Source organism: Erpetoichthys calabaricus, chromosome 11 (genome assembly GCF_900747795.2).
Source record: "Erpetoichthys calabaricus chromosome 11, fErpCal1.3, whole genome shotgun sequence".
NCBI classification, from domain to species: Eukaryota; Metazoa; Chordata; class Cladistia; order Polypteriformes; family Polypteridae; genus Erpetoichthys; species Erpetoichthys calabaricus.
The window spans coordinates 43,056,634-43,074,673 of NC_041404.2; the positions used below are offsets into that span (position 1 = coordinate 43,056,634).

Here is an 18,040-nt window from a genome sequence, read left to right on the forward strand (position 1 = left end):
AGAGAACCAGAGTAGGACTGAAAATGATTCATTAAAGCCTCTTAATGAACAGTTAGCCTCGTCTTTCTTTACCTTCTCAACCTGTGACTGCATGTTTTTAGAAATCTAAGTTGTTAAGCTAACAGAGAAGAATGACAGAAATGTGCCATAAAAACCATAATACCACTGCAGAAAGAAGGTTTAAACAACACTTAATTAGCAGACCCCACTACAATTAAGTACACATGCATATACTGTATCTGGAGACGAAACATTACATTAACAAGCACTGGGAGATAATATCAATCTCAAAATACATACTTACAGTATCTATGCTACTAATCAAAAGGGTATGATTTTAACTTAAAAAATAACACGGTAATGCACAGAAAGAAAACATTTTGAGTAATGGATATTATATACACTATACTCTTTCTGATCCCCTTAGAAAATATTGGATTTATCTTTTATCTTTAAATGACTAGAAATCAAATATTAGCCGTCTGGAAAAAAACAGTTGTGCATAAAATAACAAATGATTTAGATCTAAGTAAGAATTACAGCAGTCATGATATCTTATTCTTTTCATTCTTGCTCCGTTTATGGAATCGGAGACTAAGACGTCCCCTCAATTCTGCACGTACGATGCCATGTAAATATATTTGTTATTGCTGCTTGCTAAAATGTGTTGTGCTTTATAACAGTGGAATGCAATGGTCAAACAAAATGACAGGCTTTTTTAAATTGCAAAAACATATATATGTGATCTGCAGCCGTTCACACAATTATTAGTGCAGATGCAGAAAATTAAATATATATATTTAATTTTATAAATATATATAATGTGTGTGTGTGTGTGTGTGTATAAAATATAAAATATAGCATAATAATATGATATTATAATGAAATATATAAGAATCATATATACTGCGGTAGGTTGGCACCCTGCCTGGGATTGGTTCCTGCCTTGTGCCCTGTGTTGGCTGGGATTGGCTCCAGCAGACCACCCCCCGTGACCCTGTGTTAGGATTCAGCGGGTTGGAAAATGGATGGATAATCATATATATTAATGTATCATAGTGATTCTTCAGACCACTGCCATAAGGGAGCAATTTTTCGTTCCTAAAAGACTTATCAACATTCTGGTTCCAGAAAGATCCATTTATTTATTTAGATCTGTAACAGAATATACTAAACTAGTCATTAAGCCCGTTACAATAACGGGTCCTAGAACAACAGTGCATAAACATTAGTAGGAACAGTCTATATTAAATGGCAAGGGACTTTGACCTCATTCTTTTTGTTGGTCGTATTTTTCTTTCTTTCAGCCTTTCTTTTGTTGATGTTTACTTGCTGAGCTGACCGTTCTTCGTGGGCTGCCGCCGTGTATTGTGTGTCTTTAATTTTCTGTGACAGTAATACTGTCTTGTACGTCCGCTGGCTTGTACGTCTGTAATATACCTTTAATTTTCTCTGGCGGTAATACAGGTGTGTGCGTCGGTAATATGCCTTTAATTTTCTCTGACAGTAATACTGGCTTGTATGTGACTGTAATATGCGTCAATGTATTTTGCACCTTTAATTTCCTCTCGCAGTAATACTTGGTTGTATTTCCGTAAAACGCCTGTAACTTTCTCTGACAGTAATATCGCGCATCGAGCCAGTGGCGTAGCGTAGTGGGGGCGGCCCGCCCCGGGCGGCACTTTTAGGGGGCGGCAAAATTTCACAATAAATAATAATAATATCTTGTAAAAATTTGAACCATACCTAAATAAGGGGGCGGAGGAATTTTCCTCCGCCCTGGGCGGCTGACACCCAAACTACGCCACTGTGCCATCGCACCATGCCACGCGCATGAAGACAGACACACGGACACCTGGACGCACACAGGGATTTTATTAAAGAGGATAACCATGACTAGATGATAACATACGAGTATTTGTAAAGTACCGATAGCTCACGATTTTAAAAGGACTATATTCAGTAACAAGGGCTAAAACCAGGTTTTCTTAATCTGTTCTGCAACCAACAGATTTTTTTTTTTTTAAATACACATATTAAGAAGCTTTACAAAGTACAAACAACATACAAAGAACCTGTCCCAGGATTAAATGGTGTTTTGTCAAGCAATAGTTCTACAAGGAACAACAGCCCAGTGATGAGCTATAAAGTGCCATTAAAGAAGCAGTATTTTTAAGCTATTTATGGCCATTTTTAGATAGATACGGCACCGGGACCAATGCTCGACAGTGAAAAGTAGCGGATCAGACTTTTCAAAGGAAGAAAAAGCTCCAGCGTTAAATCCACAGCAAAACATATTTACTCTGCTTACAGCGGTCTTCTTCCTTAACTGGTTAACTTCAACTTTGATATAAGATCTGGACAAGGATGTTGGTCCTGAGCGACGGAACTCCATAAATCTTTATCTCCTGAATTTAAAGATATTCACTATTTCAGAGCCAAACGTTTTAAAACAAAGTATACTCATCGGCAGAATACATTTTGTTGTTGGTGAAAGGGGATGTCACATGGATGGCAGAAAAAAAAAATAAAGCTAACAGCACAGGAGAGGCAGCTCATGCTATAGTAAAAGAAAAAGAAACATTCAAAGATAACTTAGTAAAATAGGTAAAGACGTTCAAAGAGATGACACGGCAGCTGAAATCCGACAAAATCACAGCAAATGGCAATGGTAAACCGACTGGCATCAAGACAGAAAAGAACTGATGGACGATAGAGATACAGCATAAAAAACCCGGGAGTGGTCTCCCCTAGATTTTCTCTTATATTCAGATATGGGGATGGATATAGGAGGAGTAAACCGCAAGACAATGATTTTTTGTACTGTATATATCATACACATTAAGGAACCATCAACAACAAACCAAAGCAAATTAATAATATATTGAACAATTATAATAAAAGTAAAGTTGAATAAATCGGACTCTGCAGCTGAATGAATAAAAAAGTACCACTTCCGCTTAGCGGAAATAGCTCAAAAGTTGATAGAAATCTACGTTTTTATCGCTGCAACTTTATAACTCCCGATCATTTGGCCTCCTGGTTCTTTTTAATGCTATCAGAGATGATTTTCACATTTAGGGAAGGATACCTCTTTCTATAAAAAATAGTTTATGGGCTTGTAGATGGGGGATTTAACTCTAACATATGCATCGCCAATAAGCCCAATCATATCTGGACACCCACAAATTCCATGAAAACCTTCTTTGACTGTGTGTTACCGATGCCGTAAGCTGCCTTGAAATGGCTGCCTGGGGAACAGTGCTAATTTGGGTCGAAATTCCTTAAAGCCTAGTAACGATAAGAACGCCTTAAACTCAATCGTTATAGGAAACTTTCCCGAAAGTCACCGTAAAAAAAAAAAAAAAAAGCAGACACAATCTTTTACTGTCAAGGGTTTCTTAAACTTGCTACCACCTGCGTCAACCTTAGTGACACACAGCGGCTGCCAGTGAGCGTACACAAATCTCACATTATGACGGTTCTCTGAAAATTTCCAGTACTAAAATTTATATTGGAGATGATACAGTTTTCATGATGAAATACATTCAATTATTTGTATAATTATGTTGGATAAAAATATGGTTAATTTAAATTGTTACTACCGTTAATAATTACGTACATTATAAGCTGATATGTCTATGTTCCTTAAAGGTTTTGAAGAATTTGTGTCCTATGGTTGCATGTAGCTTTACATCGGCGGAAATATTTCTGTATTTCAAATGATATAGAGAGATACGTAAAGAAAGAAAAGGGGATGACAGGGCGGTTGGTGAAAAAGTATACAACTGCAATAAAGAAAACCTACTGAGAAGAATATCGAATTATGTGTCTCCGACTAACACCCCACTTTTAAAAAAAAGGATGACATCATATCTTAATAAACAAAGACCCCGTGCTGTCATCTAAAAGAAGGATAAGCTCTTCTTTAGAAAAGTTTGATTTTTTTTCCTTTACGGCGATTGTCTGTCTATTTTGTGTTCTTTTCAGACTTTATCTTGTTTGCCTTATACGGTGTCATTATTACTTCATATTAATTTTTACAACTTTATTTCTTCCCATCGATGGACTGATAACGACAATATATAATTAAGTATTGCCTGTGGATTGTATTTCAATGTACAGACGTCGCTTTCTTGTGGGCGACTTTAGAGATGGAGTTGACAAAGTAGTCATTTATACTCACTTCTTCGTAAAGTGGCCGATTAAGAGGGATTTTGGACAACCCAAGAAAAAGTAGCTCTAAATGTTTCCTTCAAACCTCGTCGAGTCATCAGCTTCGGAAAACTCTCCATTGTTTACCATTTGAATTTCCCAGGATATCTTAGAAGACCCCAAAGGCATCTTAGAGCAGTGACGTGCGGTGAGGTTCAAGGCTGGTGAGGCACTGACTCCTTCATGGTGAGATTTACAAATATTTGAACTCAAAAGTGTAGCTTATTCACTAATCAATTGGCAGCATGCATGCACATTGAGTACTGGTTATGTTTCCTATCTCATCAGCAGTCTTTACACAAAGATACATATTTGGCTATAGAGAACGTTTTATTTATAGCGGCGAGGGTGATCGGAGAAAGTGCATTTGCTCCTCACCCTCCATATGTTCTAAGTTTGCCGTTGCAATTCCACAATTCATACTCATTCAATACACGTGAAAGTATAGAGAGGTGTACAAAAACGGATTTCAATTTTGACGTTATCCAAATATTTAGTTGTTTTTAAAAGCTTTTAATTCTGATACTTTAATCAATTTTAATGCATACTGCAACAAAAGAATAACGAGAAAAACAAAAGAATAATTTATTTAAGGTCAAAATTTATTTTTAAAATATTGGATTGTTTATTTTTTCATAGTCTGATCCCATTTTTTATAAAATTGAAAACAATTTTTGGTCTTACCTTTATTGTGTAAATGAAGTCCATGTGCCTATCCGTCTCCACGAAAATCTCCGTCTCTTTGTTGTAAATTACCTCCTTATTTTCCTTTACTTTAAAAAGTCTTAATCTTCCATTTTGGCAGTCAGTCGGAACAAAAAATAAAAATCAATGGACCGCTGCAGTGCACTTGACTTTCTGATATCGCTAACTTATCGGCGCCAGAGCTTCTGCGTAGAACAGCATCAACGAAAACCTGTTGGGCTCACATCCGCCACCTTCAGTGCAGCACTGTACTGTCTGCCTCGTGCCTTTTAACTGCGGTTTTATGTGCGATCAGCAAGACTAAATATGTCACACACATTCATTAAAGATATTAGCCAAACTGTGGAAAGTCACGGTGTATAATAAACGTGTCTGCAAATATTAGACTGGCGACATACAGAGAGTCAGCAACAGGCAGGCACAGTCCAAGATGAGGTGAGGCTTGTAGCTATACCGCATCTTTTGTTTCTCATGTGTTTGAACAGAAAATGCGCCAATTCTGCGATTTTGACTGTAAAAATTATCAAAATTATTGGAATCATACAGTAAAGAAACTTATAGCACATACCAGTGGACAAATTTATTTTATGTTGTAAATATTAAGTTTTTTTTACTTTTCGTGATGACAGATGAGGTTCTGCCTTCCCTGACTACACGTCCCTGCTTAAGAGTAACCAGGCTGTAATAAGAGCTACAATCTTCTTTTAACAGGTCGAACTGTTGTCGTTGTCCTGCTTTTTAAACAATGTTTACGCTATGCGAATATATATTTTAATAATAATACGTCCGTCAATAGGTTTCATGACATGTCTCAGTCTCTTGTGGAACATAATGTCACTGTCTAGACCAGTGTTTCCCAGACTCGGTCCTGGGGACCCCCTGTGGCTGCAGGTTTTTTGTTCCTACCAGCTTCTGTTTTTAATTGAACTCCTGGGCTATAGTTAAATGAACTGTTATTTCCCAAGTTCTGTGTTTAGGGAACAATATAGAAATTAGAAAACTAAGTTTGCTATATATATATATATATATATATATATATATATATATATATATATATATATATATATATATATTGTACCAAGAAGTTATATAGGAATAATGTATATTTTTTCTTTTTAACAATATTTTCATTCTACTTTTCTAGTCTTCTAATTGTGTAATTAATCCATTATTTACTAATTAGTGGGTCTGACTCTAAAGTAGTCACAGCCTTTGGTCATTCAGAGTTGTTTGCCTTGGTGTCTGATCTGCTTGTTTAAAATTGTCATTATTAAGATACATCGAAGGGGGAAAAACTGCACAGAGAAAGGGCAAAGTATAATGAAATCAACAAAAGAGAGTTAAGCATTTAAATCTCTAGCAAAATCAGAAATATTTCTAAATGTCTTATAAATGTAAAAATCATGCTGCTAAGCTTTTCTGAATATCGAATAAAAAAAAAAAATACTAGCTAATTAAATGAGATCAGTGTTATCATGTGTTGTCACTGATTACGAATCCGGTTGGAACAAAAACCTGCAGCCACCGGGGGTCCCCATTACCGAGTTTGGGAAACACTGGTCTATACGCGACGTTTTGTAAAACGACCTTTAGGCCGGTTTCTCGAACTTCCCTCACCAGTGACAAGGGACTTACACTGAAGAGAACAGCGCGGGAGTCTCTTAATGGCTTTACTGAAAAGGGTGCTACACGCGAATATGCGTAAAAATTGGTGTGTGACGTCACCGGCTCAGGAGGTGGTGAGAAGTTCACACGGTTGCATCTATACGGTTCTCATCGAGTAAAGAGACTAAACCGCTTGAATTCAGCGAGTCTGCTTAAGATATCAAAATATCCCTCAACAGAGACAAGGACACACAGAAGCGAGAGAAAACCAAACACTTGTTGAAAAATATTGATAAAGAATGGAGGAGATAATAAAACGTTTTGTTAAAAATCACATTTACATTTCAAATGTCTGCTAAAAGGTAAACATACAGAAGTGCATCCTGTTCTTTTTACAGTATTATGAGATACTCTAGGAATGAGTGCTTCCTCAGTAAGCCACCTAGTTACCACTGCTGTCAATGCCCTGACGGGCAAAGCAACATGTTGTAGAATCATAGTTTACAAATAAACCTTAATTTAATAAATGATATACCTCGTATTTGAAAGTCTAAGAATTGAATGTTCATTGTGTTTAAGGTTGAGGCTAGACTTATCTCAATAGTGTCTCTTTCTGTTGTGTTAAGATTGTGAGGGAAGCGGGAGGGTAGAGGAGACGAAAAATGAAAACCAGAACTTTTTTGGCTTGTACGGCCAACGTGTGGTTGCAATATTAAAGTGCTGAGAGGACATGCTCACGTCTGTTTTCTGCGCCTCTATCTCGTATCAATCGAGTGTAAAATGTTACAGTATTGCATTAAGAAAAATTTGTGTGCAGAGAGAAATAGTGGAAATAAAAAACTTTAAGTGAAATGCAACTCTTAAACGGTTACTGTCCATTTTACTGTGCAAATTGGGAGGATTCAAATGTAACATAATTAGTCTGATTGACGACGCATTATTAAGAATAAATCCTTCTGTTTTGTGTTTGTAGAAAAGGATTTCCTTCCCTGATGGGCTCATGCCTTGTCCAGAGATTGTTTCTACCCTGCACGTCATGCTTGCTGAGATTTTCCTTCAGCCCTGTTCTACAAACGCGGGTTTAGAAAATGAATACATGTCCTTCCCTTTATGTGCTGTTCATCCGAGAATTGAACGATGTCGGCAAAACGCCAGGAGCTACACAAGATACGTCACAACTTTGCATCACTTAGGTGGCGGTTATTGCACGGCTGCGTTCGGGTCCTAATTTGGAATCCTGTATCGGTGCATGTTCCCAACTTCTCTCTCTCTTTTATCCAAATTCCCCACAAACTACTTTATTTAAATCATTGGTTTGTAGCTGATATCCATGTATACCACTTAGCAGTGGTACAAATAAGGCTAGTATCACCTATATTGTAAAGGTTTTCTCAGTTGAACGTAAAGGTAATTTGTAATCACGGCTAGAAGTGGGAACTGCAATTTCCGCTGTGACCCCCAGCATACGCTCTAAACTCTGAAGGGAAATAAGGTCGGTTAGGAAACTGTTTAAGATCTGCAAAGCATAGAGAGGAGGATACGAAACCGACAGAAATAGAGATTACTAGGAATTATTTGTTTGCACTTCACTCACTGGTATCAATCACTAAGTACTTTTCATGAATATGGGATCTTACTCCATTGGGGTGTTAAACAAGAAAATTGCTCCGGGGCGCTGGCTGACCTGCGCTCTGAACCCTACAGGTTAGGCGAAAAGACAATTTCCCCTCGGGGATTACTAACGGGAACAACCGAAAAAAAGGAGAAGAAAATCCATATACCAAATACTGTGAGAAAGTTGTACAAGAGTAACTACGACGTCTTTATCAACGGGACACTGAGTCAAAGGACAATAACATGAGATACGCTGGTGGACGACCATATAACGAATTCCCTCTTCGTACATTTCTGTTGACATCTCTAACACTTAGACAGTCGTCGGAGAACAGTAACAGGCAGCACATTTGCAAACTGGCAGCGAGGTAGAACGCAAAAAATCGGAGTAGCAATATAGAAGTTGCGCTGTTCCTGTTTCCACAAATCGCCGATTTTCACTTTAACCTTGTTAAGCTGTGATCGATACTGCTGCATAACACTGGTACTAGAGAAGTCATACTCCCAAAAATGAGTTTAAAAGAGAGATGAAGATTGGAAAAGCGAAATTTCCCAATCTTAGGGTACAGAGCGTATTCCTGGCTGGGGAGTTGATACTATCCAGACAAAAACACTACCGCTTTCCCATAATTGCTGCTTTTTATTTTTTTTTTCAATTTGAATTATTTGGGTGAATTGCAGTGTATTTGAGTTAATCCATATGTATTGGAGAAATAAACCCAAAGTAAACCGTCCGAAGGTGGAGAGTTTCAATACAATGTTATGTATTTACGTTATGTAAGGATTGTTGCACTATATAACAGATTCAAACATAATAAGCATACACAGATATTTACATATTTACGCCAGTCTTTCCAGGTGCTCTCTATCTGTCTTATTCTCCCCATTGTGTCATCACACGTTTGTTTTTGAAAAGGTTTGCACGTCTCTTCGTAAATATTGACACTTTTCAAAAAGAAGAAAATGGCCTTCTTAATTTCGTCTTAGAAACAATATACATCAGATTTTGCGATTCACAGTCTATCTTATTTGATATACATTAAAGTGTATGTTTGGTTTATACTACGTTTCATAGCTATCTAATCGAAGAACCATATCTCCTAAAATGGTTGATAATGAGGGGTGTAGGGAAACCTACGGAAATGCAACTCTTAAGTTAGTATACATCGTATTACTCGCTAAGATTCATATTTTTTGGCAACTTCATTCTTTGTTTATTATGACAGTGCAAAATATTATTAATCCTCAACCATGTCGTAATATGAGGAAAAGTATGTAACCCCTGAGCCTGGGATTATTGTAAGCAGTTTAATGTGTTATGATAGTGCCAGTTAAACAAAAGAACTTATGCAGCAGCGGAGATAGGCCAGAGCTCTACTGCATTTCATAATTGAATAAAATGAAAACGTTCACCGCAATCGCCATAAAATAACTTTTTTGTGTATATGTTTGTCTGTAGTCACGTTTCATTAGTCAAACACTAAGACTAATAATCTAAAGTAATTACAGTATTATACTTTTTGGGCAACTGCATGCTTGTCCCTTTTATTTTGATCTGGCCTTTAATCTTCTACAGATATGTTGAAATCAAGATTTTAACACATGTGTTTTTTGTAATGAAGAGTTACAAGCATAGGGTACATAGTTTCCACGGATCTAATTCATTTCTAAGAAAAGTAAATGTAATTAACATATGCTATACATTTCTGCAATCAGTCATTTATCAGGAATTCCAAAAACTTTCCACAGAATGAACAGCACTAACCTGATTAGAAGGTATTTGGAAGTCGGGGAGGATTAGAGTGTTTCCATCACAATCGACACCCACTGCAGAACCAGTTTCCAAATCCCGTCCAACAAACATGAAAGCCTTTTCCGCAGCTCGGTACTGGAAACTATGACAAAGTGTGCCGTTGTTGACATTAACTTCTGAATAGTTCATGTCATTTAAAGGCTTTCTGGTGAAATCATTACTTTTCCTACAGCACTGAACAAAGAAAGTCAATATGCTGAAGATCAGCAAAAACGAAGCAAACCCCAAACCTATTATCAGATAAAACGTGAAACTGTTTTCCTCTTCATATTTTGTTGTTTGAATATCAGAAACTTCCAATGATTCTATTCCTTCCACTACAGTAACAGTCAACGCAACTGACGTTGAAAATGAAACACGTCCGTGGTCTTTAACAAGGATGATGAGTTTTTGCACAGCTGAGTCTGCATCAGTCAGATGTCGGCGAGTCCTGACTTCTCCAGTGTTAGGCTGAATTGTAAAAACGGAGGAATCGCTTGTTTCCTCTATTAAGAACAAGAGCAAGGCATTGTATCCGACATCTGCATCATATGCTCGGATTTTTGTAACAAAGTGTCCTGGTTTAGCATTTCGAGGAATTTCCTCTTCTATTTCCTCGAAGCCATCTTTAATACGTGGAGATAATATAACAGGAGCATTGTCATTCTGATCTAAAATAAACACATTAATGGTAACATTGCTTTTCAGCGTTGGAACTCCATGATCTTTTACAAACACCAGAAACGTAAAGTTTTTAATTTCCTCAAAGTCAAAGCTTCTTGAGGCATAAATGACTCCATTTTGCGAATTAATACTAAACAAGGAATAAACTGGCCTGTCAAAAGATGTGCTCTCGAAGTAATATGTTAATAGGGAATTTTCATTTTCGTCAGTGTCCACGGCGTTAACTGCAAATACTGAAGCTCCAGGGACATTATTTTCAAAAATGTAAAATGAATATTGGCCTTGAGAAAACTTCGGGCTGTTGTCGTTGATGTCTGAGATCGTTACTGTAATATTCTTAGTAGAAGACATCGATGGCATTCCCTTGTCCTTTGCTTTAATGGAGATCGTGTATTGAGATGTTGTTTCGCGATCCAAATTTAATTTAGTTACTAAAGAATACATACCATCCCTTAAAGCTGATTTCAGTCCAAATGGAAGATTTTTATCCAGCGTGCACAGTATTTCACCATTGACACCGGAATCACGGTCTGTTACAGTAATAAGAGCAACAGTTGTACCAGGAGCTGCATCTTCAGGAAGAATTTCTATAGATGACGTCACATCGATTTCAGGAATATTATCGTTTACATCTTCAATCTCTATTATAACAGTGCACTGCGTTGATAATGGGACCGAACCTCGGTCTGAAGCTATTACATTTATCTGATATTTTTGAATTTCTTCGAAATCTAGCATTCCTTTCACTTTTATTTCTCCACTTTGATTATCTAGGGTAAACGTATCTTTAACATGAGATTTTACGCTGTTATCCCAGAAAAAGGTTATTTCACTGTTGACACCTTCATCCAAATCAGAAGCATTAACTTTCACGACGAATGTTCCGATTGGACTATCTTCTTTTAATGATAATTTGTAAACGTCATTCTCAAAAACAGGGGCGTTGTCATTAATATCCTGTACAGAAATGACTATATTGAAATAACCAGATCGTTTGGGTTCTCCACCGTCAAAGGCAGTCAGGAGCAATGCATGCTCTTGTGCTTGCTCTCTGTCAAGAGGCTTTTGTAAAATCAAAACGGGAATTTTATTATCTTCTGTCATATCTTGTACTACAAGAACAAAATGTTCATTTTCGCTTAGCTGGTAAAGCTGAATTGAATTTATTCCAACATCCCGATCATGAGCAGGCTCTAGTAAGAATTTCATACCCGGTTGTGCCGATTCTGGAATTAAAAAATGTTTTTCCTTTTCTGAGAAGGTTGGAGAATGATCGTTTATATCTTTAACTTCCACTCGAATATAATGAATTTCTAACGGTGTTTCCATTATAAGTTTAAGATTAACAATACACTCAGTTTTTCTATCACAAAGTTGTTCGCGATCTATTCTTCCAGTCACATACAGATCACCAGTAATTTTATTTACCTGTAAAAGCGGCTGCTGCAGGCCTGAAACAATGCGAACAATCCTAGCCTGAAGATTTCTGAGATCAAAGCCAAAATCTTTTGCCACATTCCCGACAACGACGCCATCCTCCACTTCCTCCAAAACAATGTATTTCTTTTCCGATGAGGTTTCTTCAAATATATATCCAATGAACAAAAAAGAAAATAAAGCATGTCTGCAGCTTATCTGACGACAATAATGAAAATAAGGCATCGTTCAGAATTATTTATCTCTAGTTATGCTGAAGAGTGAAGGAAACGAATCAGCTCTTCGTTAAAATAATTTTAAACAATAAATATCTAAACATATAAAAAGCAGTGTGTATGTCTGCACTGAAACACTGTTGTCCTTTCATTGGACACTGTGGTACTGCACACCGCGAAGCATGCTGGAGACGCTTACGATTGCTTGGCAACAGTGACACCTTTCGTTTAACATGAGAAACGCGATTTGCTGTAACTAATTTTACAAATCTGACTGTTTTACATTATATATTAAAAAACTATAAAATGCAAAAAAAATAAATTAAATTAAAAACATAAAATACGCGTCTGTTTTCTTTCTCTCTTTAACTGCACAAAACCGTCATGTGATGTTGAGAAGTGTTTTTTTATTTAATCTAAAATGGTAATAATCACAAAGATAAATTTTTTATTTTCAGAAATATTTACTTTAAAATTATTAACCTGTACGTTTTAAATAGTTCATATTTAAACTAGTCTATATGTTAAACTCATTTCATTTCTGAACACAGAGTCAAGTTTATGGTCAGGTGGTCAGAACTTCCTTATTGCAAAATTTCTGGCAATACTTTGGAATAGTAACAGCTGAACTGGACTTTTCTTGCCTATTGATTTTTACATGGCAGCACCCTAAAATGCAAAGTAAACAAGATGTGCTTCCACATGTTATAATTGTATATAACATAATACATTATCTACAAACAATTATTCTCAGTTTTATTTACTATATTCGCCATGTTATTCTCTTGTTGTGTGCTGAACTTATATCATGTACTCACTTTAACAAACTTCTCATCGAAATTGATTTAGAATAAAGGCAAATCATCCATACAATAAGTATTGCAGACACATATTTTGTTATAGAGTTAAGTAGCTTTAATCAATTTATTTATGTTTGTTTATTATATTCCTGAACAGATCTTTAATAGCATATTTCCTGAACCTATATTAAATAGATCAAAACATTTAACTGAGTTCTGTGAATTGTCTTTACTTAATTTCATCATGGTATTGTTATACATCTTACACATCTCTTATAATGAATATGGAAACTACACTCTTAAAAACAAAGGTGTCAGAGTAGTTCTTCAGGGCCTTGCTAAACGGTGTCCATTTTTTCCCCCAAAATAACTATCCACATGAAGGTTCTAAAAATGATTTATTCTGCAACAGGCTCCATAAATAGCAATAAATTGGCAATAACAAATTTGTGAAATACCACCGGTTTCCAGATTTTAAAGGGACTCCTGCTGCTTACAATAACATATGATAAATTTGGGTTTTCTTAATCTGTCAGTATACTATATTAGAACATTAGAACACTCTAGACGAGAACAGGCCATTCAGCCCAACAAAGTTCGCCAGTCCTATTCACTTATTTCTTCCAAAAAAACATCAAGTCGAGTTTTGAAAGTCCCTAAAGTCTTATTGTCTACAACACAACTTGGTAGCTTATTCCAAGTGTCTATCGTTCTTTGTGTAAAGAAAAACTTCCTAAAGTTTGTGGGAAAAATACCCTTAACAAGTTTCCAACTGTGTCCCCTTGTTCTTGATTAACTAATTTTAAAATAATATTCTCGATCCACTGTACTAATTCCCTTCATAATTTTAAACACTTCAATTATGTCACCTCTTAATCTTCTTTTGCTTAATATGTATAGGCTCAGCTCTTTTCATTTTTCCTCATAATTCAACCCCTGTAGCCCTGGAATCAGCCTAGTCACTCTTCTCTGGAGCCTATGCATTGGAGATTTATGTTCTGTCCACAGATACCTTTTTAAAACCCAATGGTCCAGTTTAACTTGTAAAGAACTCATCTCAGAATGAAGCAGCTCACAAGCAATAGTTCAGAGAGGAAACAAGCAAACCAGTAAAGTGCCATTTAAAGACTAATATTTGTAAGATGGTAGTACATTAGTCTAAACATTATATATTAAAATAATTAATTTATATGTTATACATTGAGAATGAAAAAAACTAAAACACACAATCACCTTTCCTTTGTTAACACAACAGCATTTGTTCCAGTTTAAAGCACTGCTAAGATATTGTTTGAGTTCCTTCTTTATATAGTAATGATACACTGTGGCCTACTGGCTAATGCCATTTGACTTTAAACTACAAATAAATACCAGCATTTCCATTTTAAATATCTGGGCTGAAATTCTATAGTTGATACTGAATCTATTAGAAGTCTGTATTTGTAAACCATTTTGTGATGATGATGTGTTACACATAATGAAACTTCACGTATAAAGTCAAATTTCTTAGTGGTGAGGCAAATATGAATATAAACCAAAACAGAAAGGTTCTTGTGTAATAATCAGCTACTCCAGTTTTTCCTTAAAATGAATTCCTGTGAACATCCCCTCTCACAAACAGCACAACCTATAGGCACCATGAGACACAACAGTAATATTTTTATAATCTATAGGAGTATGAACTGCTGGCATTAGTAATATAAGCCACATCATAGGAGAGGTAGCTGTTACTAAGGTGGAATTGGGCAAACCCAAAAGCAAATAATTATTGGACTGGGAGATGAATGAGAGAGAAAGAGACAGAAAGATGGAAAGAGAGTAGTAAACAAGCAGAGATCAAAAGGTGTAAAATCAATTGAGACAAAAAGCACAGAAGTCTTTCCTGAAACCATTTAAGAATCTTAAGCTCCTGCTGTTCTACACACAAACAGTATTTTGGTTTTTATGTAGAAACCTGGACATCAGGGACAGAGTGCAGCCATCTTACAATGGTTGTAACACAATTACAATGATGATTATGTGTTAGCAATAGGCATTTGTTACTAACAGTAACATGGGCAAGGTCATGTGAGAATGAGGGATTCTAAAATAAAAGGTAATATTTAATAACACCATCAAAAGTGATACTAGAATGGAAAACAATATATACAAATAAATTCCAGGTGAGAAAAAAGCTCTTGCTTCATATCTTGTGAATCTCCTGTTGCATGCATTTAAACAGACTCTGCATCAACAGACAGGCAGCACTTATACTTCCAAATTATATCTCAGAGAATTATATTTCTAACATTGTGAACATCATGTTTCAATACATTTAAGGATGCATACCTTGCTTCTAATTCAGAAATTAAAGCTTTTAATAGATCCACTTTGTTCCTGTCAGTATAAGCATGAGAAGGTGATGTTGAAATGTTCTGACTACTGCTTTCAAGTTAAAGTTTGAGCTGCTCCACAGATACCACGAGCACATCTTTATACTGTTCAAATACTCACATTTAATAGACATTTTCTTCAAATCCTACAGATGAGAAGTAGTGAAAATGTTCTGTACAGATTTCTTGTGCATCACTTGCTCTCTACCACCTAGTAAAACTGTTCAATCTTTATTTAGGGTTTCATGTATCTTCACACCCACTCACACATACACACACACACCCATGCACACACACACACACACACACACATACATGCACACAGAAACTGGGAAACTTCCCTAGTTTTAAGTTCTTCCTCTTTACAAAGTCATTTCAACACCTCCATTTTTTTACAATGCCCTTCTGCAAATAGAAGCTGAGAAGTTGGACAACTGTCTGAATAAATATGTAAAAATACATTTCAGAAGGTTGCAATGAAAGTCATGTTATTTACCAGAAGAACATTTTTATACCTTTCTGTGTGTTAGTGGTTTACGTTTTTTTTAATAAATTATAAGACACTGGAACTCACCAATCTCTTGTTTCCAGTCACTTAACCATGGCTCCCTCTCTTTGGATGTCTGTTTATGAAACTCTGTGACCAACACTATATCATTTTGCAGAATTTCCTCAAACCCACTCTCTCTCTCATGTCTAATCACCCAATCACATGTCAGGAACTCAATGCATTTAGGAACGTAGACAATGTCAAGTCGACCTGTTGAAGTTCAAACTCAGCATCAGAATGGGTAAAAAAGGTGATTTAAGTGACTCTGAATGTGGCATGGTTTTTGGTGCCAGATGGGCTGGTCTTTCAGAAACTGCTGATCTGCTGGCATTTTCACCAACTCTAGGGTTTACAGAGAATGGTCTGAAAAAGGGAAAATATCCAGTGAACGTCACTTCTCTGGGCAAAAATGCCTCGTTGATGCCAGAGGTCAGAGGACAAAGGCAACAGTAACTCAAATAACCACCCATCACAACTGAAGTATACAGAAGAGCATCTCTGAATACATAAGACATCCAACTTTGAAGCAGATGGTCTACAGAAGCAGGAAACAACACTGGGCGCCACTCCTGTCAGCTTAAAACAGGCAACTGAGGCTACGATTCAGATGGGCTCACCAAAATTATACAATAGAAAACTGGAAAAACACATGCCTAGTCTGATGAATCTTGATTTCTGTTGCAACATTCGGATGGCAAGGTCAGAATTTGCTGTCAACAATATGAAAACATGGATCCATCCTGCCTTGTATCAGTGGTTCAGGCTGGTGGTGGTGTTTTCTTGGCATGCTTTGGGCCCCTTAGTACTAACTGAGCATCATTTAAATGCCACAGCCTACCAGAGTATTGTTGCTGTCCAAGTCCATCCCTTTATGACTGCAGTGTACCCATTTTCTGATGGCTACTTCCAGCAGGACAACACACCATGTCACAAAGCTTAATTATATCAAACTGGTTTCTTGAATATGACAATGAGTTCACTGTACTCAGATGGTCTCCAGATCTCAATCCAACAGAGCATCTTTGGGATGTGGTGGAACAGGAGATTCGCATAATGAATGTCAGTCGACATATCTGCAACAACTGCATGATGCTATCATGTTAATATGGACCAAAATCCCTGAAGAATGTTTCCAGCACCTTATTGAGTCTATGCATCAAAGAATTATGGTAGTTCTGAAGGAAAAAGAGGGCCCAACCCAGTACTAGTAAGGTGTACCTAATAAAGTGGCCAGTGAGTGTATACACAAACAAGAGTGATCAGCTGGATTGGTGCAGTCCTCAAGTGTTTTCATGGTACAAAGTACTGCATGTGGATACAGAAGTCCCTGATGGCAAAAATTAATTGTAGCTTTGATGCAACTAAATTGTATTTACCAAGTTAAGAATGGCACCATCCCAGCATTGGTTTTCCATTCTCTACTTAATCTGTTGACAAGGAACAACTATATCTTGCAAAGACTGAATAGAACCTAAACTAATTAAACTAAGGAAATCACATGAGCATTCTGCTTTTCTGAAAAGAGTGATAAGATAAAAAATATCTTGCTCACATATGCTGATGTCCTCTGATTAATTGGAATATCACTGATTTTTCTATCTTCACAACAGCTAAGCTGCTTACAGTAGCGTGTGCATAATTCATCTGCCATCTACATTACTGTGATAAGCAGCACAAACACTAACATTTAGCCCCTTCAACAGTACATCATATTATGTTAAATCTTTAATAGGTTGTGCATTTTTATCTATTTTATGTTTATCTATCTAATTTGACTATACTTCCTTAGAAGGCTGGCGTCCTTCAACATCTGCAATAAGATGCTGCAGATGTTCTATCAGACGGTTGTGGTGAGTGCCCTCTTCTACGCAGTGGTGTGCTGGGGAAGCAGCATAAAGAAGAGGGACGCCTCATGCCTGGACAAACTGGTGAGGAAGGCAGGCTTTATTGTAGGCACGGAGCTGGATAGTTTCATATCCATGGCAGAGTGACGGGCACTGAGCAGGCTCCTGTCAATAATGGAGAATCCACTGCATCCACTAAAAAGTATC

General features: G+C 36.7%; 1 protein-coding gene across 2 annotated transcripts in view; it reads right to left on the reverse strand.

Annotated features, from left to right (window-relative positions):
- LOC114660357 (protocadherin alpha-C2-like) overlaps window positions 1–12,312 on the reverse strand; it is a 480,950-nt gene extending 468,638 nt beyond the window's left edge. For both annotated transcript variants that reach the window (XM_051934061.1, XM_051934046.1), the window contains exon 1: window positions 9,905–12,312. In XM_051934061.1, the coding sequence (XP_051790021.1) occupies window positions 9,905–12,277 (2,373 nt within the window). In that variant the 5' untranslated portion in view covers window positions 12,278–12,312. The remainder of the gene's footprint in view (window positions 1–9,904) is intronic.
- Window positions 12,313–18,040: the final 5,728 nt, after the last annotated feature.